We start from the raw sequence: 24,312 nt of genomic DNA on the forward strand, positions 1-24,312 counted from the left end.
GTGACTGTAAAAAAATCAGGACAACCCCAATGATCAAAGGCTGAAACCAGTAACAGATAGGAGCTCTCCATAGGTGGCTCTGCAGCAGCAGGAAGTCTGCTCCTCTGGAGCAAGAAAGCTGCCTAGAAACACAGAGCAGAAGTGACAACTAATATGATGTTTCAGCACAGACTTTATTTACCATCTTTCCTCAAGTTAAACAGACACAATTTATATAGTAATTTTCAAGAAATATATTCTTGAGACACCTTTTTTTTTCAACAAAAAAAACCCACAACAGTTTATCTGTATCAAACTCAATATGGAGGCAGTTTTCCTCCCATAAACCTCTATTTATCCTCAGTCCTTCCACACTGTTACTCATTAGCTATCATTTCTGTTTTTCAAACTGCACACCTCAAAAATCATAGCTTTAGATGCTATGATTTTAAAACCATTCGCTATGCAATGATGTTTAAACCTCTACAGGTCATAAAGCCGCCCTCTCTTCTGGCTCCTAGCATAGCTCTTAAGGGCATTCAACCAAAGTTTCTGCAGCAGCTCTTGCCTCCACCCAATGAGGTGTAGGGCTACACAGTGAGTTAGCAAGGGGAACTAATCAACATCAGCTGTATTTTTTTTGCTAGGAGGCAAGTGAATGATCATCCCATCGTACCCACCCCACACACACTCATTTCAGATTTGGGTTAGGGTTAGTTTCTAAATTAATTAACACCTATAAGAAATGTGCCTATCTATGTCACAATCACTGTGCTTCAATGGCAGAACTGACACCCTTAGCAGAGCAAGATTTAGGTACATTCCTGTTACTTTGAATCACAGGAGGTTTTAGGGGAGGGGAAATCAGTACCGGTTCTGTTAACACACAATTAAACAGCAATACAGAGAACTCTAGGTCAAATTAAATGTTTTGCAGTATGGTTTAAGACACTCAAACACACCCAGCAATAACACAACAGTAATAATGGGTGCAGAACAGTAAGACAAAGAACATCATTTGCCCCAGAAGCAGGCCTGCACTTCCCAGACAAATTGAGAACTCATTACTTTTACTTTCCATGCCTTCAGGAGTGCTGCCTGCATGTGTAGCTGAACAGCCTTTGGCATGTGAGAAGCTGCATTTATCTACCTGTTCCAACAACTGCTTCTTTAATTTACTAAAACTTTTGAGCACTGAATGTTTACATATCCAAAGTAGGTGAACACTTAACACTCTGCAACTCCTCTTACTGAACTCACCAGAAAACAACCCCTATGAAATTGAAAGCTGGACAACCCTTTTGATGCCTCCTCTCTGTAATCCTGATGTATCTTTCCTTTAAACCCATTCAGCTTTTCAGGTAAACTGATTTACTCTGAACATATATGACTTGTTTATTCTCTCTTTATTCAACAGCATGCTTAAGACTTCACGTTGGAGTTCTTCCTAGTCAGGTTAGATCATACTCAAGGGCATAACATACCTCAAAGTTAGATACAAAATTTCACATAATGCAATTGGCTGAATCCAATCCCAAACAGTAGAGAGGGAAATTAAGATAATCCTTATTCCTCACGATGTAATTACTACACACAGCGCGTATGGTTACAAACATCGTGTGTGACAACCAGGGCAGCTCCTTCAGTGCTTAATGCAAAGTAACTTTCCATCACCCAAGCACGAAATCGCCTCCGTGCTCCGGCACGCCGGAACCCCTAAGGCAGCACACCCAAGCGGGCCACCAGCCGCACGTAGCTGCCTGTAACGCTAGAGCAGCAGCCCCCGGCTGGAGACACCGACAGCCGGCTCCCGGAGGTGCCACAAAACCGGGGTAGGGCCAGCGGACGGGAACCACCTGCGCCCAGCACCACCGGAGGGGAGCTGGGCGGGGGCTGCCGAGCCTCGGGGGGGGTGGCTCCGAGCCGCCCGCAGCCACGTTCAGACAGCGGCGCGGGGAACGGGCCTCACGGCGGCGACTGGCGACAGGAGGCGGTGGAGGCGGCAGTGTTTAGTCTACCAGCTGCGGGGAAGCAGGGCGGACCGGCGCCCTCCCGCCCCCCTCTGGAGGCTGCCGCCGGCTCCCGTTACGTAACTGCCGGAAGGGCCAGGGCACCGGTCCCTCACCGAGGGGGCCGTCGGCGGAGCGTTGCCACGTATGGCACCCACCCCCACCTCGCCCGGACCCCGACGCTCCCCTCACGGCGCACCGCCCTGTCCCCGTGACCCACCCTCCCACCGCCGGTGGAAAGCGAGGGCGGCCGGGCCTCACCTGAGCGAAGCGGCCGTTGGCGGAGGCGGCTGACGCGGCGCTGAGGGGCGGCAGCACCGGTAACGGACGGACACGAGCCACCCGCGGACTTAACCGGCCGCGCGCGCACGGCCCCGCGGAAGCTTTTATAGGCTGCCAGGCCACGCCCACCCTGCTCCCGTCCCGCGCGAGCGGGGGCGGTGCGGGCCGCTCGCTACGTGAGCTCGGTCACAGCGGCGGCTGCCTCAGCGCGCAGGCGCCACCGGACAGCTCCACGTGGGGCAGGCGGGGAGAGCGCGCACGGCGAACGGGGTCCGCGGTGGCGGCCGTCGGGCGGGAGCTCCCCGGCGGGGACGGGACATGTCCAGCGGCAGCTGCTGTCTGACCACCAGTGTGTGGTCTGCGGTACACGGGGGAGGCACAGTTTGGCAGTGTCGGCCCCGACGCTCGTTCCCCGAGCAGGCTGGCTCGCCAGCTGCTTCCTCCACGCACAACAGCTTATCTTTGCCTTGTGCTTTAATTTATATTCGTAGTTTTGATGTTAAACCAACCTTGCACCTTCTGCACTCCAGCTGGTGTCATCTGCTGTAGCCCACAGCATGCTTTCTGTTCCACCATCCCAAGTCTTTGCTGGTGAGCAATACTTTAACTCATCTTCTGCAAAGCCCAGGTGGAGGTGTTTCCAGATTGAAGGTACCTTCATCAAGTGCCATTTCTGAAGCAGCCTCCCCTTGTTCCAGGGCTTTCATCTCAACTTGGCTGATCAAAGAGGCACCTTGTGAGGCAGTATCAAAAGATGCAGCACAAAGATCTAGGTGTAACTCACCCTATTGCAGAAACACATTAAGCTGCTTGCAAGTATCTTGCTGTGACAGATATATGCTGACTGTTCTTTGTTTTCTAGGAGCTCATAAACCAGTTACTTGTTCATTGTAGTTTCAGCAATTAAGTTACAATCAGGGACATTCATAAGCAAGTTTTCCCTTCTTTTTAGATGTGAACTTCAAACAATCCTTACTAGCTTGGCCAGCCTGTGGTCTTCCTTAAGATAGACATTTTTGGCCACCCCAGCTCAAAACCTTTCACAACAACAATTACTTAGTGCTGGCAAAGCCATAACAAGGGTCAAAATCCCTTTCTGACACACATTCTTCAGCAGGGTTACTTTTCAACTGGCTTAAACTCACCTCACAAGAGGTAACTGGAGGTTGCAGCATGATCTTTACGGTTTGTTTCCTTATTCATAAACTGTTACCTCAGCTTCAACTCCCTAAGCAATGTCTTTTGAAGAGCAAGCATCACATGTTATGCCCCATTTTAGGGAAGACTATGAGATATGACGTAGCTCGTATGAGAAAAAAACTAACATTAAATGAATTTAGTAATTTCTTGTCCAGCTGTTGATACAGATGTGTCCACACAGCTGACTACACTGCCAGTACTGCAAGTGGTGCTGTGCCAGAGCTGGAAGAAGGCCAGTTTTTAGTGGAGCTATCCGTCAAAAACTAAGCTTTCCTTTCCTCTCGTTTTGGTCACCTTCCAACAGAAATACAACTCCTACAACTAGCAGGAAATACTGGAATGATATCCAAGCTTCTAGCTGAGGCATGTAGTTAAAGCCCTGTTATCCAAAGAGTCCATAATATAGAGCCAGAGATTTAACAGCAGCTTCCAGAGATTTGGCAAAACCTCACACACTGTAGAGCATTCAGATTCTTTCTAGTGAGATTCACTGCTTTTGCCATATTGACATCTTTTGCACTATTGACAAACGTGTCGATCAAAACTAAGGCAGACAGTGTAGAACAACATGATTATGAGCATGTTTAATTGCAGGCTTGCTTGTACTGGTCAGAGTGGGGCTGAAGGCAAAGAAATTTCTGCTAAAAGGAGCCCAGGATTTTTGTATGTACCATACAGGTAAATCAAGAGTTGCTTCTAGTAGTCATGGCATCATCATGCTCTGAAAGTCTGTTTCTACCCATTATGTTCTTTTTGCCAGTTAGGTAGAGAGTACTTACTCATTTTATCATGTCTCCCTCAACTCCAGCACAGCCACTGACCTTCCAATTGCATTAAAAGATTGTTTGTAAATTGGTTTATGCTGGACTTGGGGTTATCACCTGCTGTCAAATGCTGATAGGGCTGGACAGCTTCAAGCATGCCTTAGCAAAGCAGTTTGTTACATTGGCACCTTGTTAAGAAGCACTTACTATCTCTAAGAACAAGTGCAACAGGAACACTTCTTGAAAGAACTACAGCAGAACAAGTGGCTTTCAGACTTTCCTTAGGGTTTGCAGAGCCCTGTGTGTTTAGCAGAAACACTGACTCCTTTTAGCAAGCACAAGCCTAACAACATACTTCCTTTTCTGAGCAAAACAGAGCAAATTCTATAGAAACACTCCATAGGCCCTAAGCTGAAAGATACTAAAAGAAATTTCCATCTAAAACAAGAAAGAAACACAGGAACACAAGTGTAGTGGCTCACACCAAAGCTTTGTTTAGCCAATGCTGCCTACAGTACTGTTCCAGCTTCCAAACATTTTAACAGGGATTTTCTCAGCCTGATGTGGTCTATTTAGTAACCCTCAATAGAGTTCTCTGCTAAGTATTCCTGATCTCTTGAGCTAGAACTGTTTTGCATCCACAACATCCTTGACCTAGTAGTTGTGCAAGCGCATGGAAAACCAGCTAGTTAGATTTGATAAACCAGGTTCCTGGATTGGCTGAGACAGCAAACAGTTGGTGCCTATCCCTTACACAGGCTGAAGCATCAGAGCCTACCTAGTTCTTTGCAATGGCTGTAGTCCAAGTCTTTGATCATGCCTGTTGTCCTTTTTGAACCTTTTTTGAGTTTTTCAGTATTCTTTTGGAAATAACAGGCTGTCACCTGCATTGCAATGTTTTAAGACAGAGGTGAGTCACCTTTCTGTCATATCAAGTTAGCTCACTATATTGCTTAGCTTTTTAAACTACTTAGGGTTACCCTTGAAAAGAGATGAAGTCTCATTTCACACATGTTCATCTAACAGTGCCAGTCTGCTTCCCAAATGATGTCATTACCTGCAGCCAAGAGGCTAAATCCTATCATCAGTTATGATGTGCAGTGCAAAAAATCAGTGCCAGACTTGCAGGATCTTCCTGAATCAACAGCAGCAGGGAGGGGAAAAGTCAAAAACCACACATGCTACCCCAATAAGCTGAAATTAGCAAATCCTACTGGAATATCATTCAGATATTAAAGAGTCTCCTCTACACCTAGGCTAGTGTTAGGAGCACAGAATGTAATCAGCAGTATCACATTAGTTTCTTTCAAGGTCCACACCTGGACCATGAAAACTGAAGGAGTCCACCATATAAATAATATACACTACAAGTCTCACTTTACAAAAAGTCAGATTTGGTTAGTCTGCATCTAAAATGTAATGATAAAGGGAAAGACTACACATTAACTTTCTCTTTAAAGAAGTGGGTTTTCTCTTTCCTTGGGTTCTTCCCCAGGAAGCTCTTTTTTTCTCCAAGAGCTTTCTTGTGGCTTGGCCATAAGTGTTTAATGGGAGTTTGCTAATTTTATATATTTGAAGCAATTAACATTTGTTTTGTAAAGGCCACCCGTTAGCAATTCTAATGCTTGTTTCTCCTTATTGGGGGCAGCTGGAAAGATACCAAACAGAACAGCAAGAAGAAGCAAGATTAGTTCTATAATCATTATTAGCCTAGAATTACATTTTTCCCAGCCACTTCTTTTGGCTTGAAAATCCTTTTACCAACTGCTAATACCAATATGAGTATTTTTTTAACCTAGATTAAGTAAAAAAATAAAAAATCTTAGCAACACAGGACCAAAGATCTGTCCATTTTTCACTCTTGCCCATGCAAGAGATAACAAGTATTTGTTCCCACTGCTTGTGTCCTCATTGTCTGTTCCTTTTGTTTGCTCTTCTTACATCAGGAGAGTCTGAGGATTCACTTCCTCTGGTGGCCTGCCAAAGCTCAATAAGCAACAGGAAGCTGTCAGAGATGCGTTTATAGGGCCAGGCCTTCACTCACAGGATGGTTTCTATCATGAAGTACAGTATGTGCAAGGACTAATACACATAGTTTGTAGATGCAATTCAAACAACTCAGAGCCCAGCCTAAAAATACTTACAAAGAAGCAACTCAGTGCTGAAGTGACAACTGATATTTGTGCTCCTTAAATTAATTAAGCGAATAAATTATGCTACTTTCAACATTATCTCCCCTGCTTATGTACTGCAGAAATATTTATTAGGGCAATGCACAATCCCACACAGATGTATGGATCCTTGGAGAAGGCACAAGGAATCTCTCACAGGCTGTATGGCTTCCCACCAGTCAGATCAGTCACAGAATCACTCTAATCTCATTTTCTCTGCATATATTCACACAGCACAGAGGCCAGGCATATACAATTGAGCTAATCCACGATTTTTTTTTCAGCTGCTTATAGCAACAGGAGACTACAGCACTGTACCTCTTTCAAAGGAGTCTTTACACTGCAGCATAGTGCTCTGGCTTTTAATCCTTCACGTGGATAGGGGTGCAGTTACCAAATGACAGATTGCTTTGGGCTGCAGAAGGTTGAGAGGCTGTACCAAGATTTGAAGTCCAAAGTATCTCCTCCAACTGCTTCCCTCAAAAACCAACTCTTCTTGAAAGATCCATTTCTGGGAGCAGTTAGGGTCAATAAATCTGTTAGTTTATTTTAACAGCAGGGTGGATACTTCCTTAGAGATTATATTTCAATCCTTTATCTTATTAAAGGAAGACGTGTTTTGTCCATTAATCCAATTAGCTTTAATGGATTAATAAGATTGGGCTTGGTCTGTTTCAGGGAGCACACAAATAGCAGTCAAGCATAATTAAACCTAAACTTAAGTAATGCTTGTAACAAACATGCTATTTCCCTACATATTCTATTTATTATTTTTACAAGCTATGCTCTCAAATTACATGATGTGAATTCTTGATTAGAATGTCTCAATTCATGACCAAAAAGCAAAACATTTACTTTCATATGTTTATAAAATTCTCTTTGTGCTAAATATAGGCAGGTAGGTTCCAGCCCAGAATAATGTTTTCAGTACTTGGGAGGAATCTGTTTGTTCAGCTATAAAGGCATGAGAATAATTTGTCATTATTCTGACATCTGTCTTGGCAAAGCACACTATCTGATCAGCACTATTCACATACAAATTCAACTGCGGGTTTGGGTGCTTCAACACTATAAACAGCTCTGTCCTTTAGGTATATAGAGAGCTCTTGGCATATATTCTTGTTTAAAGCCATATGGTTCTTAAATTTAAACAGTGCTTTTATGTTACTGATACAAAACCAGACAAGCATAGAAGAAAAAAGGGAAAGAAACTATCAGGAACAAACTTCTCTGCAAGAACAGCTCAGATTCCTGCAGTAGCATTGTTCTCATGTCTGTGCGTGGTAAAATACAGCATCTGATTTCCTGGCACATGAAGCAGGTGTGGAAAATAAAAAGAGTTTGCTGTCAGGCATGAGGCACTGACGCCAGAAGTTAATCAAAATCCAGCCATCTATCTTTGCCAATGGCTTGCAAGCAGCCTGTGCAGAACTACATTTCCCAGCGCCCCCAGTGGGGGAAGAGCGAGTCAGAGCCAGGGAGCCAGATGCTCCGCTGTTTGTTGTAGGAGCAGAGCTGCTAACCGAGGTCAACGCGGGACCCGCATAACTAGCTGATCCCTGCTGCGGGACACAGCACCCCCGCACTGAGCACAGTAAGTGGGGAAAACGTGTGGGCAATGACAGGCCTGGATCCACCTCCTGCCAACTGTACACCATAGGTGAGGTTTAAAGGCAAAATGGGAGTTTGGGCTGGCCTCCTGAGATCAAGTTTGTACTGTCTCCAAGTTTCCGATGATCCTAACCAATCTCTGGCACTGTGGTTCCTAGGAAGGAAAGGGTTAAACGCCAGCATGTGTTGCATTTCATCGTTCCAGGTACAAGCTATTCCTCTTTCCCTGCCCCAGTCACACTCCTTTGTTCATTCCAAAGTACAGAGCTCCTGAATTCAGCACAAGCTGCTGCTGTTATGCAGATTTTCACAAGCCAGGCTCTATGAGACGTGGGGGTGGAGAAGTGACGGGCACATAATCATCACACTACAAAACTGTTTCAGACGTGGTCTCTGTGTTGGTGTCAGTCCTCGCATGCGTCTGCCTGAGCCTGCTGGCAGCATGCCGAGTTCCCATTGCTGGCTGCAGCACTGAGCAGGGATGCCAGTGCTCTCCCCAGCAGCTTCTGCAGCAGGCCTGGCTCTCCTGTCTCACCAGGGATCATCCTGGTGAAGACCACACTCAGCTGAGACACTGGGAAAGAGGGATCTGAGGCAAAGATGTCAGAAGCTGCAAGGCACAGCCTCCATGCTGCTTGCTGTAGCAACTGCACATGCAGATGGGAGCCTCTCCTCAGGCACTACTCAGGCTCTGGAGCCATCACTGACCTTTACTGAAAGGAAGGCCTCTCCAAGACTCTTCTTTGGCACTGCTTTTGTGTCTGTAAGTCAAAGCAAATGCAACTTCCTCCTTAAAGAGCTCTAAGTTCTATGGCTGAAAAGTATTCATAATAATTATTAAGGATTATGAATAATATTTATTTTTTCAGATGAATGCTAGAGATGATAGCATTTCTGGCTATTTTCTGACATCCTGAAGCTGAGATCAGACTGCAGTCTGTGACTGCCTGAGATGAAAATGTGGTAGGACTGTTTGGCACAAAAAGCATTCATAGCTGGAGATGATCCAAGTCAGCTGCAACTGCTGCCTCTTGTCTAACTTGGGGAATTCTGTTCCACAGCTGATATTTTGTCTTTCATTCTCTTCTGGCATCCATGCCTTTCCCACAGATCTACTGTGTACTGCAATAGGATGTTCAGTTGGATTGAGGCCATTACAAACTGTGTAGGAAACAAACAAGAGAGCAGCCACCTTCACTCCTCTTTTCCCCAGGGATACAGGAATTTAGGACGGGAACATTCAATGTAGTCTTACTGCAGTTTCTGTAAGACCTGTGTACAGTCACAGATGGAAACAAATTGAGGTATCTTAATAATCTTAAAGATTGCCTGAAACTGGATTTGATGTGTGACTAGGAGTGAAGACCAAAGCAATATTAGAAAGCAGATGCCAGCATTCTGCAGGCTCTGGGAGAGGGAGATTTCTGCTAGTGGGTTTTTGCACCTTTAAATCAAACTTAACTTTGTAGGGCTTCTGCATTATACCCTATGCTTCTCTTTTTAGGCAGAGACAGCTACCTCTAGGTGTTGGTTATGGCTGCAATTTATCAAGCAGTGTATAGAAGAGCTTCCTCTCTCATCTGCAGGTTACACTCTACCTATGTCAGAAAAATGAGGTAAGTTCTTGTGTACAGTGAGAAGACCAGAGTTTGGCACCCTTGTATCCACTGTCACAAGCAGCCCTACCTAAATCTTTTAAGAGCTGAACAATGACCTAGTAATGCTATGAGAGCTCTGTAAATGATAACAGTCAAGAATGTCTCCACTCTGTCCACCAGTGATAAAAGCTGGTTTTCTGAGGCTGAAGCTCTGTTAATGAATGCCTAAGTTTGCTGTCCTAGCAAAAGATCTCTTACAGTACAAACAAACTTGAAGCAATGCTCAACTCTTTTTAAATACTCCTTCAAACAGTCTGAAAGCAGCACATCCTGACACCCTTTTTCCAGTAACTGCTTTTCCTAATTCAGGCCCCAGCCAACTGGGCCATAAGACTTCAGCTTGGTCTTTACCTCTCATGTCAGTGTGACAGGTAGAACGTATCCTGCAGTAATGCTTGTAGCCTGATGCGAAGCATATTCCACATCTGAAGTGCTCAAGTAGCATTCCAAAACAGGACTTGGAGCCATCCAGATTTGGGGGATAAAAGGGAAGATGAAGGTCTCGTGCACGTAAATGATCATGTCTATAAAGCAGACTTCTTGGATGAAGAGACTGGGTTACTGTTCTTCTTGGATGTCCAAGACCTGAGGCTGCTTGTGTAGTAGCAATTGCAGTATTTTCTGCCACATGGCACCTTTGCTAAGGGCTACAGTCCACCACTGAGTAGACTTCAGCTGTCAGAAACTCTAGAAGCATATGGAATACATAAAATCTATTCTGTCCATTTCTCCCCCCTGCTTTATGAAACATGAATATGTCCAATTAAGCATAACAAAGTGATCTCAACATGATCTTGAATTCATCTTTCCAATTCTTCTCTCATTGCAGATACTTAAATGTGTTAAAGGAAGATGACAGCCTTTGTAGACAAGCCCAGACCTCAGGAACTTTCTACCTCTTTCACAATCTCTCTCCCTTCCTGCAGAAAGTTGGGGAAAAATATTTCGTACCACAGCTCAGTGCAGCAGGTAAGCAGGTGTCTGGAAATACCTCCTGGATCACACAACTAAGACAATAGAGAGTCCTTTGCAATAAGCAACCCCTCGTATGGGTGTTGAAAATCTATCAAGCTGTGCAGGAATATCCTGCACACTCTTTGCTAACAACCAAGACTATTCAGACTTACAACCTTGTCAGGCATACACAAGCTCATGCTCTTCACACACATACAGTATCAGCATATACCTGATGTGATTTGTAATGATCATTTTTAAACGTTTGGGACCATGCCTACTGAAGAGAAAGGGCTGGTAGGGAAAAAGCAAGGTCTATCTGACAAAGGTTATTTGGTGTAACACAGGAGAAATTTTCAATACGAGGAAGGTGTTGGCTAGTGCAGGACAGAAATGGAATGGACAGCTGCTCCGAAGGCATTACAGCATTTGCATCTTTAGCTTGACATGGTCAAAACTTCCAAGAGTTAAGAGGAAAGCCAGACTTCTGGTCTCCATTCAGGCGGGACCACTTGTCTAGTTCCCTCTCTCACATGAGCACCCTGCTCTGAGCCAAGATTGTATATGCCTTGAAGATCCAGAGAGAGCATAATGGTTGTATGAATGCGCTTTCATCACATTTTTCTTCCCCTTTCCCCTGCTGTTTAGAAATTAAAAGGATCCTGGAGAAATTCAAAGAGACAGAACAGTGGATAGAGAAGTCGGTGCTGATCGGTTGTTCAGACGAGCACATACCACACTTTGCCTTGGATTTAGGTTAGGATTACTCCTCTACACTTACTCCTCTTACTTACTACTCCTACTCCACAGATGGCTGTGTCAGCATCACATTTGATGCACTAAGATGAAGATGCTGCCTAGGCAGCATCCCTAATCTTTGCTGGGTGAATATTTACTGCCAAAGTAGAGTCAGTTGAATCTCAGTTGAATAGGAGATGGTTTGAGTGTGGTGGGTCAGAGGCACAGAACTGTGCGTGTGTTAGTAAAGGTGGGCTGTTGGCAGGTCACTTAACATTTGGGAATGTTACCACTGATGTGGTGTCACTTCCACAGGAACTTCCAGAAATTGTATACCGGAACAATGTAGGGCGTAAAGTTGGGATAACAACTGTGATTTATGAGATCAAAGATTTTTTTGTTGTTGTTTTTTTAAACAGGAGCCCTGGAAAAATCAGTCATTGAGTCTCAACTCAAGGGATCATTTACTAACTTACAAAAGGCTCTCTTCGTAGTGGATGGGAAGGATTCTCCTTTGCTGGCTTCGGTATTGTACAGGACTTTAAGAAGTTGAGATTTCTAACATTAACCTTTCTCCTTGTCTCCCATATTGTTTTATGATCTAATACATGTTGTGGAAGTATGTACTGCACACTTTCAGTGACCTAGGTACAAACACACTATAAATGACAACAGTTTTCCCAAATTCATGATCCCAAAAGCAATCTGCAATGGAAAGAGAAATAGACAAGTGGCTTAAAATAAAAATCTGAACTAATTAGCCATTTAACATCAACCTACTTCCTGTCCAGTGTGAAACATACTGATCTTATCAGCATTTACAGCAATCTCAGTTTGTCCTCAGCTTAACAACTATGCAGCACTGGTTTTCTATAATCTTCTAGGCAAACTGAATTTCACAAATGAATGTACAGACCTTCTCTCAGAGCTGCTCTTTCAAAACTACTTACTTACCAGCTATTAATCTGCAGATACCCTACGTTTGGAAGCCTTATGAAAAGACCTGTGTGTGAAAATCAGCTTCTCCTGACCCATAAGTAGAAACAGCTCATGTTTATTTTCCTGCTTCATAATGTTTGTGGTGCTTGGGCCATTTTTCAAGAAGGCAGAAATAAGATTTGTGTTTCTTTGTGTTTGCAGGCTCAGTCCCTTCTCCAGTGGCACAATTCCCACCAGTACTGTAGCAAAACTGGGCAGCCCACTCAAAGAAACACAGCTGGCAGCAAGCGTGTCTGTCATGCAAGTGGAATAACTTACTATCCACAGGTGAGCATATGAACAGCACAGGTAATCAACACAGGGACTCCGTGGTGACAAGCCAATGCTGCTGGGCTGCATGGAGGAGAATCTGTACAGGTTTTGCACATACCTGGTTATTTTTTCTTTAGTGTACATCCAGTGACCCTCAGTGCAGTAGGAAAAGCAGCAATTTGCAATTACTTGTTTAGTCTGAACTTCTTGCTTTGCTTTTTGATGCATTTGCTAGATGTCTCCAGTGATTATCACCCTGGTGTCTGATGGGAGCCGGTGCCTCCTCGCACGACAGCCCTCATTTCCCCAGGGAATGTATTCTGCTCTGTCAGGCTTCTGTGATATGGGTAAGGTGGTCTCTGACCCAGCACAGTGGCCTTGGACATACAGGATGTGGGGGAAGAATGGGCAAACATCGAACACATGTTCACAGAGAAGAATGGACAGACACACAAGTGGTATCAGGGAAAAACATACTGCATCTAAATAGATCAGCCTTCCCATCCAGACAGAATTCAAAATAGCTGTATTTTTATCTGAAGAGAATGGGAATTATGGGTATGTATCAGTGGCTGTAGTCCCTGTTGGTAAGTAAATACATGTGTAAGACTCACCAGATCAGAACCCCAGATACTTTTTTAGTCCATTTTGTGTCTAGTGCAGTCTTGCTCAGAAGAAAAACTACAGACCTCTTGTTACACGAGAGAAAATGGCTTAAAAAGGGAAATGATGAACAGAGGCAGCATTGTTCTGCCTACCAGCTGTATATAGATAGACACAGCAAAAATGTCTCTGATGTCTCTGCTTAACGAAGGTAAGCATTGTTGATAAATTTAATTGAGCATCCTGCTGACAAGTGTTTCCAGGTCAGCACAGCCAGAGCTTCTGCATAGGTGTGAGCAGTCAGGGGTGGAACACCTCAGAAATTATTGTACCTACATTTTCTTTGCATGGTTTACTGCCTTGAGGCCAGGCTGTCCTTACCTGACTATGGTTGCTTTTAGGTGAAAACGTCGAGGAGGCAGTCCATCGAGAGGTGGCAGAAGAGGTTGGCCTAGAGGTGGAGTCACTCTGGTACTCAGCTTCTCAGCATTGGCCCTTTCCCAGTAGCTGCTTAATGATAGCTTGTCACGCTCTAGTGAGGGCACAGCAGGCAGAGGTGAGCAGACCTGAGTTCCCCTGAGGCATTTCATTGGCCACCTCACATAGAAAAATATCTTTCAGTCCACAGACTTTAGTTTGGAGAGCAACAGGGCCTCTCTAAATGCAGTTTTCCATCAGCTTTCTCTAGGAGTGAAGAACAAACTTCAAAATAACACTATTTTCTGTTGCAACATGCCAGATTTTGCACAGATCTTTGAACATATATACAAATTCAGAGCCTAACACCTCCAATTTGTTTTCCTCTGAACTTTGCAGAAGAGATACTCTCTAGTATTAATATGGTATTTGCCATTAATATCACATTCTGCCACATTAATTACTGTGCTTAGCCACTGATACTTTGCAGTCCAGTGCCATGATGGAGTAGGGCTGATTTGTGGATTCCCTAAGGAAACCAAGACAACAAAACACTGGTGGGTAGTAGCCTCCTTTCTTCTGCTGGCTTCAGCACTTAATCCTGGTATGGATAGAGTACTCTGGGCATTCTAGCATAGGAACTTTGTGGGTGCAAGAACAAGCAAGGTACCACTACCCATATTTAAATCTGATTTAAGGAACTGATACTCTCCGATCCTTTTCAGATCAGTATGAACAAGCTGGAACTAGAGGAAGCCCATTGGTTTGGCTTGGAAGAAATCATGGAGGGTCTCAAGAGACAGCCCAGATCTGCAAAGCAAAATGATGGTAGTTTTTTACCCTGGTTTCCTCCCAAACAGGCCATTGCTCACCAGCTGATTTGTGAGTGGGTTAAGCAGCAGACTTCCCAGCTGGCTTAGACATGTCTTCATCAAGTCTGTGATTATGCCAGAACTATGAAAGTTCAATAAAAAAGGCTTCCAAAGTTACTGAAGGCAAAGTCTATGTTACAATGAGGATAGCACCACACTGATGGCAGTCTTACACTCTGATACATAGACCTACAAAGCCATTTCTAAACTAATTGTCCTCAAACAATTCCATGAACAGTAGATCATCTTTGAGATCCCATGTCTTGCTGTAAGCATACAATAAAATTCTTGGTTCCAAAGTATCACACTTACTGTGACCAGCTGCTACTGTTGCCCAGCAACCAACAGAATAATGAGCCCCTGGCACCTGTCTCATTTTTCACCATTTATTCATCTTGGATGGATATCAAATGCACATCTTTTCCAGAAAAAAATAAAGGGATAGTGGCACCTTTCAGTGTTTACTATATGGATCTGGAAGAACTCTTAACCCCCTCCCCCCCCAAAAAACAAACTCCCCCAAAACCATAAGAAAAAATACGGCCTGTATGCTGTCTCCTTCTGCTTCCTTTCCCATTCAATCTTCCAGTTTCATGAAAAACATCCAACTTTTTTTTAATGTTAAAATAGGTTTTTATTTTGTTGATAAATCTGAGCTAATAAAAGTAACTTCAGAAGCACCATTTTCTTCACCAGTGTTACTTCCATCCCAAGGAAGAGAGAACAGGGCTATCTGGTGGTAGAGAGTGGAAGAGCAAAACCTACATGTAAGTGTATTAGAAGACCCAAGATAATGCATGGTGAGAGGAAATGCTGCAAGAAAGGACTGCATTTCTGACGTAGAAAAATCCTAAAAGGTACAACGCCTCTCACCCTGTGCCAGTGTCTATGGCTTGCCTACAGAGATGGTCTCATTATACTGATGAAATTGTACCACTTCTGTGGAAGGAGAGTGACAGAGACAGCCTGGGTAAGGAAAGCTTAGCAAGAGACAGATGGAAGGTTGATCTGCCACCGATTCAGGCTGACAGTCCTTTCTGCCTATTTGATCAGTTTCAATGCAAAGATTGCAAGGCCATCAGTACAGATACTTGAACAGGGAATAGGAATGCATCGCTGATTGTCACCATTAGGATTCACTGCAGGTGAAAGAGCTTTTCAGCAATGGTAAAAATCTGGAGTCATGATAACTGAGCAGTAAGTAAAAAGAAGGTTTTCTCACACCACTTAGACATGCTTTATTTCCTCGGGTTAATTTTACTTTAGGAGGTTGGGAAGGAATTCCTTCAGGCCATGTTGGCATGGGCAAATACCCTTCCCAACCTCTCAGTCAATTAAATGCATATGATAGAACATGTTTTTCGTGTTTGTGAACTCCATCAGTCATCCTGGTAAGAATGTGCACTGGTACAGCCAAGGGCATTGCTTCTTCCCCTCCAGTCCAGCCAGACACACCACAGAAACCCATGCACCACTGAACTTAACTACAACACTCCTGCATGCAGTTTTCTTTGAAACATGTCTTGCTGTCTCTTCACAGTAATCCACCCTGCTTTCTCCCATCACACCATTCTAATTCCTTAGCATTTACCTCTTCATCTCTCATCTCTGGAATCTGCAATTTTCATTTTCAGCCTCACTCCTTTCCCTTCTCTGCAGTAAAAGATACTGAAGAGTTAAGATATCCCGCTTCTCATCCTCCTTCCCACTTCTCCTTAATGCCTTTCAAGATCACCCTTATAGAGTTCATTAATGTGCCCCAAGTATGCTTCCAGTCCAATATCCAGCTCAATGTACTTTTAATATATTAATAATTTCATATTTGAAAAATCATGGCAGTCAGGTGAAGTTCCTGATGACTGGAAAAAGGGAAATATAACCCCCATTTTCAAGAAGGGGAAAATGGATGACCCGGGGAATTACAGACCAGTCAGTCTCACCTCTGTGCCTGGCAAAATCTGGAAGATTCTCCTGAAAGCCATGCTAGGGCACATGAAAAACAACAAGGTGCTTGGTGACAGCCAGGATGGCTTCACTAAGGGGAAATCCTGCCTGACCAATTTGGTGGCTTTCTATGATGGGGCTACAGAAGTGATGGACAGGGGTGGAGCAGTTGACATCATCTACCTGGAATTGTGCAAAGTGTTCAACACTGTCCCACACGACATCCTTGTCTCTAAATTGGAGAGACATCAATTTGATAGGTGGACCACTCGGTGGATAAAGAACTGGCTGGATGGTCGCACTCAAAGAGTTGTGGTCCACAGTTCATGTCCAGCTGGAGACCAGTAACGAGTGGTGTCCCTCAGGGGTCAGTGTTGGGACCGGTCTTGTTTAATATCTTTGTCGCTGACATGGACAGTGGGATTGAGTGCGCCCTCAGCAAGTTTGCCAATGACACCAAGCTGTGTGGTTCTGTTGATACACTGGAGGGAAGGAATGCCATCCAGAGGGACCTTGACACGCTTGTGAGGTGGGCTGATGCCAACCTCATGAAGTTTAACCATGCCAAGTGCAAGGTCCTACACCTGGGTGGGAGCAATCTCAGGCACAGCTACAGGTTGGGCAAAAAGGAAGTTCATGGTAGTCCTGCGGAGAAGGACTTGGGGGTGTTGGTCAATGAGAAAATGAACATGAGCCAACTTCAGTGTGCGCTTGCAGCCCAGAAAGCCAACTGTATCCTGGGCTGCATCAAAAGGAGCGTGACCAGCAGGTCGAAGGAGGTGATCCTGTCTCTCTACTCTGCTCTCATGAGACCTCACCTGGAGTATTGTCTGCAGTTCTGGTGTCCTCAACATAAAAAGGACATGGAACTGTTGGAACAAGTCCATAGTTGGGCCACGAGGATGATCAGGGGACTGGAGCACCTCCCATATGAAGACAGGCTGAGAAAGTTGGGGTTGTTCATCCTGGAGAAGAGAAGGCTGCGTGGAGACCTCATAGCAGCCTTCCAGTATCTGAAGGGGGCCTACAGGGATGCTGGTGAGGGACTCTTCATTAGGGACTGTAGTGACAGGACAAGGGGTAACAGGTTCAAACTTAAACAGGGGAGGTTTAGACTGGATATAAGGAAGAAATTCTTTACTGTAAGGGTGGTGAGGAACTGGAACGGGTTGCCCAGGGAGGTAGTGAATGCTCCATCCCTGGCAGTGTTCAAGACCAGGTTGGATGAAGCTTTGGGTGATATGGTTTAGTGTGAGGTGTCCCTGCCCATGGCAGGGGGGTTGGAAGTAGATGATCTTGAGGTCCTTTCCAATCCTAACTATTTTATGATTCTATGAATATCCACACATGTGTTATCCCAGTGGCAGAAAAAGGACTAAAAAGTGAAAGCAAAAGGAGTACCTATGAGTGAGAGGAGGCTAACTGTGTGACTTCTGCAATAATGTGAGCTTTGTGTGCTTTGTTTTTGTACTTTTACAGTACTTATCTGCAGTGTATGTCTTTGTCAAACCAGCTGCAGTGTGATCAGATCCACCATCAGAGAAAATTCTCCTGTGTTTGGGAAATGCTGGCTTACTCCACTTACCCAATTATGTTTTTTAATACCAACACTGCAGGCTATCAGTGAGCTCTAACTGAAAGAAAGTAAGTACTGACATTCTGACACCAGCTCCTTCTGAACTGTCACTTCTATACTGCTGATACAGACCTGCCTTGGGAGGGTGTCCCTTTGGGGTGATGTGGACACCTCAGCAGAAGGCAGGCTGGTCACAGGAGGTGTGTTCATTACTGCTGCCCCCTTGCTTGATGCTTGTGGGCCAGACACTGCCCAGGCTGAAGTTCTTAGATGTCCGCAGACTTCAGGACAACTCACAAGAGTTGCAGTCTGTCTAATACTCTATCAGGCTTTTTCAGATTTCTTCAGTTACTGCCTGTTTTCTACAAGAAGAAAGTTACAGGAAATTTTTCTCATCTGTTTCTGTGACTCACCTTTTAAAACACAGATTTAAAGTTCTGCATGTTCCTTCTAATTATCAGTAAGAAAAAAAATCCTTACTCCATACCCTTTTGACTCGGGAATGAAACAATGGTGGCCTCTGTTCCTGATGTTAAAAGCAAGCAGGAATGATTACAGACAATTATAGGCAATACAGCTATGAAAAGACCAAAAAAACATGTTGAGAGAGACATTGTTCTCACTTGCATTCACCTCAGAAAGCTGGCTAAAGCCTTAGTAATACTCACTGCAGTCAAGAAGGAACATGCTCCATAAAGGCGGGTTTGCTGGAAAAAGAAACAATTCCTGACAGAAGCTGCTTCAACAAAACACAGCAGGGCTTTCCCATGGAAAAGGTATCAGGCAGGCAAAAGGGACATAGCAACATATTTTTCTCAAAACCACATCCATTAAATGAATCTCTGGGGACACTTGACTTGTGTAAATTACTGACACTCTACTGCTTTCAGAGACTGCCAGGGCTTGGGGCTGACAGCAAGACCTACCACTGAAAAGCAGTCAGCATGTGGCACTACAACCCAGTCGTTCACAAGTATTACCAGCCTGCAGGATACATGGGCAGCCATAAAATAATAACATTCAGCTAATTAATTTGAAATAGCTTTTGGAGAGCAATGCAAACAAGTTCAAAGCAGCATTCCATCTACCTACTAAAAGCGGCAGGCCATAAAAGTTATTTTTATCTCCAACAGCTGCTAGCAGAGGATTAAAGTAACCAAACTTCATGACACAACTTGTCTATCTCTGATAGAGGGAGCTCTGAAAAATCCTACCTGGAAATGGAGTGGATTGAGAATTCACTTACCACATGCTCTCCCATCACTTTGGTCTACTCTGCTGCTGCATGGAAAGGTCACATTTTCCTACCCACAGGGGTACTCATCCATTGCAAATGGCAGAAAGTCTGACTTCAGTATTACAGGTCAAGGAGGAAGCTCTTACACTAAGTTACTTCAGCTTAAAACATGCTCTGAGGTGCAGTGTATGCATCCCAAATCTCATGCTTAGCCTGAGAAGTTACATGAGCACTTAATGGAACACCCTGACATCATGACTGCATTAAAGTAATTTTTCAAGTAATTATTTTTCAAGTAACCACCAGCAGTTCAGCTCTTGCAGCTGCATGGGACAGGTTGTCAAAACACGTAATTAACACAATTCCTGTATTTCATTCTGAAGCACTGCTGAAATTACTTCAGCAGCTCCAGCCTTCATCTCCCATTTAAAACTTGTTCACTTTTCAACTTGGCAACAGATGGCAAGCAGCTGTGTAAGGGAAAAAACATTGCTAGATGTCACTCATCCAACAATGCCTACACCTGGGAATGACTGAGCACCATCAAAACTCCTTCTATTAAAACAAAGAGGGTGGGTTGCCAATATGGAAATGGTGTGACTATGCATTTTCTTTAAGACTCATCAGTGGTATTTTGTAGACAAGCAGGTACACTTACTCAATGATGTCCACAACAACTGTTGTTACATGGACAAACTGAAGTTGGCATCAGCTGTCACAAACAAGAGAAAGATCACAGGAGCAGAAACAAAGCTCCCCAGCTCCCTCACAGGGAGGGACAGGAACAGAAAATGCTGATACAATGTCCTTTCCACCGGTCCCTGTGCTCATCCGAGTGTAGCATCTTTGTATACAGCATTCTCCACAAAACTTCACATCTGAATAAAAAAACACATCTGCAGAGAGAAATGGCAGAATTTAGCAAGCAAGGCAAGGAAGAGTTTTTTTTCAATAAGGTTTGAAGCAACTGGGGAAAAGAGTGATACACTGTAAAGTTGTTCATATGGCAGTAAATGCAAAGAAGGCCCTGTTTCTGTTACTGGAAGTATTGCAAAGGGATCCAGAAGCTTTACCAGTATATTAATATGAGCAGAAAAGGAAGAAATATGAGATCTGGGTTTGGGAAGGAAGCAAATTCAGACATCACTTATTAATAAGTTTCAGAATCTCAACAAGGTCTTCTACGGAATGGGAAGCTGAAAATTCATTAATGGTAAGACTGACACTGCAGTCAGGGTGCTAAATAAATGTGTGTTGGACTAGGACAAGAGCAGCTATGCAGCATTACCTATGACACACTGTTGACTGATATGGTTAACAGGAACACAGCAAATGCAAATAGATACTGCACAACATTCAGTAACTGATCTGTCTGAACAAGAACCTAGTAAGTTTTTATCATTGAAAGAAATATTTCTACAGTCGTAAGGGTACATAATAAGTGATCTGAAGAAATATGACAGTCAAATATGGCTGCTGTTAGCCTGCAGCATGGAGAAGGCCTTGATTAAACTAGAGTATATTCCAGCACTATAACTGTATGGCCTTGTAACTGCAGTAAATAATCCTCACCAATTAAAAACAAAGAAAGTGGCTGGTTTAGATTAACATCACTGCAGTCATTCAGTATCATTACTTCTTTTCCCCAGTCAAATTACAGTCTTTACTAGAAATACAAAATTTTCTGCCTCCTACCTGCAACACAGGTCAAGTCACCTGTGTATTTTTTATGAATAAACAGCCTTACCTTCACATTAGCCTTCCTCTTCACTTCCCACTCTTGAATGCGTGCAAAAGGAGGAATATCCATCTGGGAGCGTTGACCCACTTAAGTACAGGTACTATTCCAAACAGCAATCCCCACTTTACACAGAAGTAATACACAATGTGATATTCTTCTGCCTCTGTTAATTACTTTACTTTTCAGCTACAGTTTCACATCAGAAACCTGTAGGTTGTTCAAGACACCCTTCTCCATAACTGCACTCCACAAGACAGTTCCCTAGCCTGGAAGCACAGCCAGCGTGCATTCCTACATCTGCCTCTTTCTATTCTATTTCAACAGGACAGGTTGTTATTGTATGTTACTATAAGAATTCAAAGACAAAATAAACTGAATCATGACTACAACAGCAATCTCAGTTATCTGCTCTGAAAGCACTGTTTTGCTGTAGAGTTAATTATCTACTATTGGCACTTGGAATTTGTTAGAAGATACCTTTTCTGTCCTCAAAAAGTGGTAATCAGGTTACTGGTGGCTGAGGAACACACTGGATACACATCAACTAAGGTGATGTTTTAGGCTTCACAGGCTTGACTTCATATTCTTGAGCAAGTCACTTTTTTCTATAGCTCTGTATTCTGCTGTTGAGGCTGAGAAGCCCAGCTGCCCTCCATGGTGGTATTTTCTTAGGGGAATAAACAAACTTGGAAAAAGCAATGAATTTCCATCTTAGACTTGCCAGGACAGATGCTTTTACGTTCCATTCCAAAGATGTAAATGGCAAGAGGGAGGGCAGCTGTTGCTGTAGCTTTTGCAATATCCCAAGGGATCCCGAGGTGGTACAAAGGGCCTGTCCTAACTCTTGCTGTTATTAAAAACAAAATCCAGTTTCTCATAGGAGTTAGACAAGTAGCTGCAGCATGAGCTGCACAAAACATTGATAAGAAATACTTCTCCACAGCTGCAACTAACATGCCCTGGAGATAACTGTTACTCCTATACTTTAGCATTAGAAAGGGAAAGCAGGAGGCAAGTATCCTGCAGGGAGGTGATCTTTCATGGCAACAAGGGAGGTTGATACCCACTTACACAGCAAGGATGTAGAAAACAATTTATTTGCAGGAGACCGAACAGTATCACTGACATTAAACTGCACTTGAACACAGTAGTCAAACATCATTCCTCCCAAGCAGCACCTCCTCTCCACTGACCACAAAGGAGTTAGATTCATGCTAGAAACATTGCTAGCCTGTGGATCCCTGTCTTCTGAGGTGAACTGCATGCCCTCCATTAATACAGAGAAAAGAATGGCCCTCTCTCTTAAGCTCCTCACTATTCCATAAAGCTTACTGGTGGGACGAGTGGGAACAGCCAAACTGCCCTGGTGTTCAGAAGAATTTTAACAAGTTAAAGGTCTCTGCTGTCCCCTGGATTAGTTTTGATCTCCTGTATGAAAGATGAAAGATCCATTATTTGTTGTATTGCTTGAAACATACCAGTCAACAATTAGACCATTCAGAACTGGGGCTTCAGGGTCAAGCCACAAACAAGAAAACTACATTTCTGGGAAAGGTCAGGAAGTTCTAGGATGAACAAGGCTGTACAAAAGGCAGACGCTCAAGTGAGCAAAGTGAATAAATTGTGTTGGAATGTAGTTCCAGTTAAACTAATTTAGAATATAATGGAAACTTTAATTGCAATTCATTGAAAGAGAACCACACCACACTTGTTTTTCCAAATTAATTCCAACAGACTTCCTTCACTAAAAATACTCTCCTTCAAAATTAAAAGCAGAAACCCTTCATATGTTCCTTCAGAGCAGTGGAAGAGGCAGGAGGAAAATGCTTTCTTTGATGGCAAAATCTCTTGTGAGCAATTCCAGAGTTTTGAAGGTCTCCACTGTGAAGCTGCTAAACAAATCTAAATAGTTGGAATAACTACAGCCCCAGAGAAATAACAGTCCAACTCATGGAAAAGTAAGATTATCTCAGAAGCAAGATCAACTGACATGCTTCCAAAAGAGCATTTGTTCTGAACATGGGCTTAGAAGTTTTCTTCACATACTACACTAAAAGAGTCCTTTGATCAATTTTGACCTTTTGTATAGTACAGGCCACAGGAGAGTTTAAATCATAGGTTAGGGTTGGAAAGGACCCCAAGATCGTCTAGTTCCAACCCCCCTGCCATGGGCAGGGACACCTCACACTAAAGCATGCCATGCAAGGCTTCGTCCAACCTGGCCTTGAACACTGCCAGGGATGGAGCATTCACAACCTCCCTGGGCAAATTTGGAGAGAGCATAGTCATTATACCCTTCAGCCACATTAATTCCATGCATTCACATACAGAATCTCCAATACATATGACATTGTACCATAGCATTTTACCAGATATTTGTCATTTGAGAAAACAAACATCAAATTGGGGAAAAAAAAACCCAAAACAACCAAAACCCCAGACCAACAAATCCTGAGCACAGCTCAGTAGGGAAGTCAACAAGCAAGCATTCATTGTTCATCGTTAAGGTCTCATTAATTTCAATGAAACATGCCAATGTGAGACTTTCAAAGAATCTTCTATGTACTGGTCAAACTCAGTTGGCACAGTTTCAGATGATACTGAAACTCATCACCCAACAAATGTCCAAGTCCTACACGGAAACAACTTTTGCTACATTCTGCTTTGTCAGCTAAAATAATACCAGCACTTAACATGCAAAAACATTAAAACCAATACTCCAACTAAATGAACTCCAAACGTTAAAACTAACAGCAATAGTGTACTTTAAAAGCAATTAGGTGCACATTCAGGATCAACTAGGCTTTTGTATCATTGAATGCTATTTTCCTGAATATGTTTAAAGAACCAACCAACCAACCCCCCAAAAACTCAACCAATAAGCTTCTCTTCTACCAGTTAAGACAATTTATTGTTTTGTGGAAACAAAAATAAAGAAATCCAATTCAGAATCTGGTAGAAACCAATCCACATCTGGCAGGACTGTATCCTGCTGTCTGTAAATTGAGAATTTCTACGTATTTTATTCCAATTTTATCTTGTTAAAGCTAAATCCTATTATCTAGAATAAACTTTTCATTCCATGTGACAGCAACATGCTGAATGCCTTCTAGCTACATTTTCACTGAAACACAAGACGAAAGTGTTCAGACTGGGCTCACATACAGCTACTGCTGGCATGATACCAACTTTCAGCAATAACAATTGCAAAAATGCCCAATTATAAAATGCTTTAACTCCAAGAACTTCAAATACTACACTGAGGAAGCCATGTATACCTTCAAAGAAAAAAAAATCTCCAGTAA

The 24,312-nt window shown here is 43.4% G+C and overlaps 2 protein-coding genes across 6 annotated transcripts in view; one reads left to right on the top strand and one right to left on the bottom strand.

Moving 5' to 3' along the window:
* P4HA1 (prolyl 4-hydroxylase subunit alpha 1) overlaps positions 1 to 2,380 on the bottom strand; it is a 36,598-nt gene extending 34,218 nt beyond the window's left edge. For all 4 annotated transcript variants that reach the window (XM_013130203.3, XM_005153703.3, XM_031053427.2 and 1 more), the window contains exon 1: positions 2,250 to 2,380. The gene's annotated coding sequence lies outside the window, so the exon portion shown is untranslated. The remainder of the gene's footprint in view (positions 1 to 2,249) is intronic.
* NUDT13 (nudix hydrolase 13) lies at positions 2,210 to 14,942 on the top strand. Of its 2 annotated transcripts, none has more exons than XM_031053428.2 (9): positions 2,210 to 2,308; positions 9,521 to 9,632; positions 10,504 to 10,643; positions 11,277 to 11,384; positions 11,786 to 11,892; positions 12,507 to 12,632; positions 12,853 to 12,964; positions 13,622 to 13,776; positions 14,363 to 14,942. In XM_031053428.2, exons 2-9 carry the CDS (start codon positions 9,550 to 9,552, stop codon positions 14,555 to 14,557), a joined length of 1,026 nt encoding a protein of 341 aa, XP_030909288.1. In that variant the 5' UTR covers positions 2,210 to 2,308; positions 9,521 to 9,549; the 3' UTR covers positions 14,558 to 14,942. The 2 variants fall into 2 exon arrangements, with proteins under 2 accessions (XP_030909288.1, XP_005154072.1); XM_005154015.3 differs by lacking the exon at positions 2,210 to 2,308 and adding an exon at positions 7,883 to 7,999.
* Positions 14,943 to 24,312: the final 9,370 nt, after the last annotated feature.

Source organism: Melopsittacus undulatus, chromosome 4, assembly GCF_012275295.1.
Source record: "Melopsittacus undulatus isolate bMelUnd1 chromosome 4, bMelUnd1.mat.Z, whole genome shotgun sequence".
Taxonomy (NCBI): domain Eukaryota; kingdom Metazoa; phylum Chordata; class Aves; order Psittaciformes; family Psittaculidae; genus Melopsittacus; species Melopsittacus undulatus.

Bases quoted from the DNA above. Each gene is read 5' to 3' on its own strand.
- NUDT13 (XM_031053428.2), top strand. From the start codon at position 9,550: ATGGCTGCAATTTATCAAGCAGTGTATAGAAGAGCTTCCTCTCTCATC. The intron at 10,644-11,276 runs GTAAGCAGGTGT...CCTGCTGTTTAG, and splicing joins ACCACAGCTCAGTGCAGCAG to AAATTAAAAGGATCCTGGAG. The intron at 13,777-14,362 runs GTGAGCAGACCT...GATCCTTTTCAG, and splicing joins TGAGGGCACAGCAGGCAGAG to ATCAGTATGAACAAGCTGGA.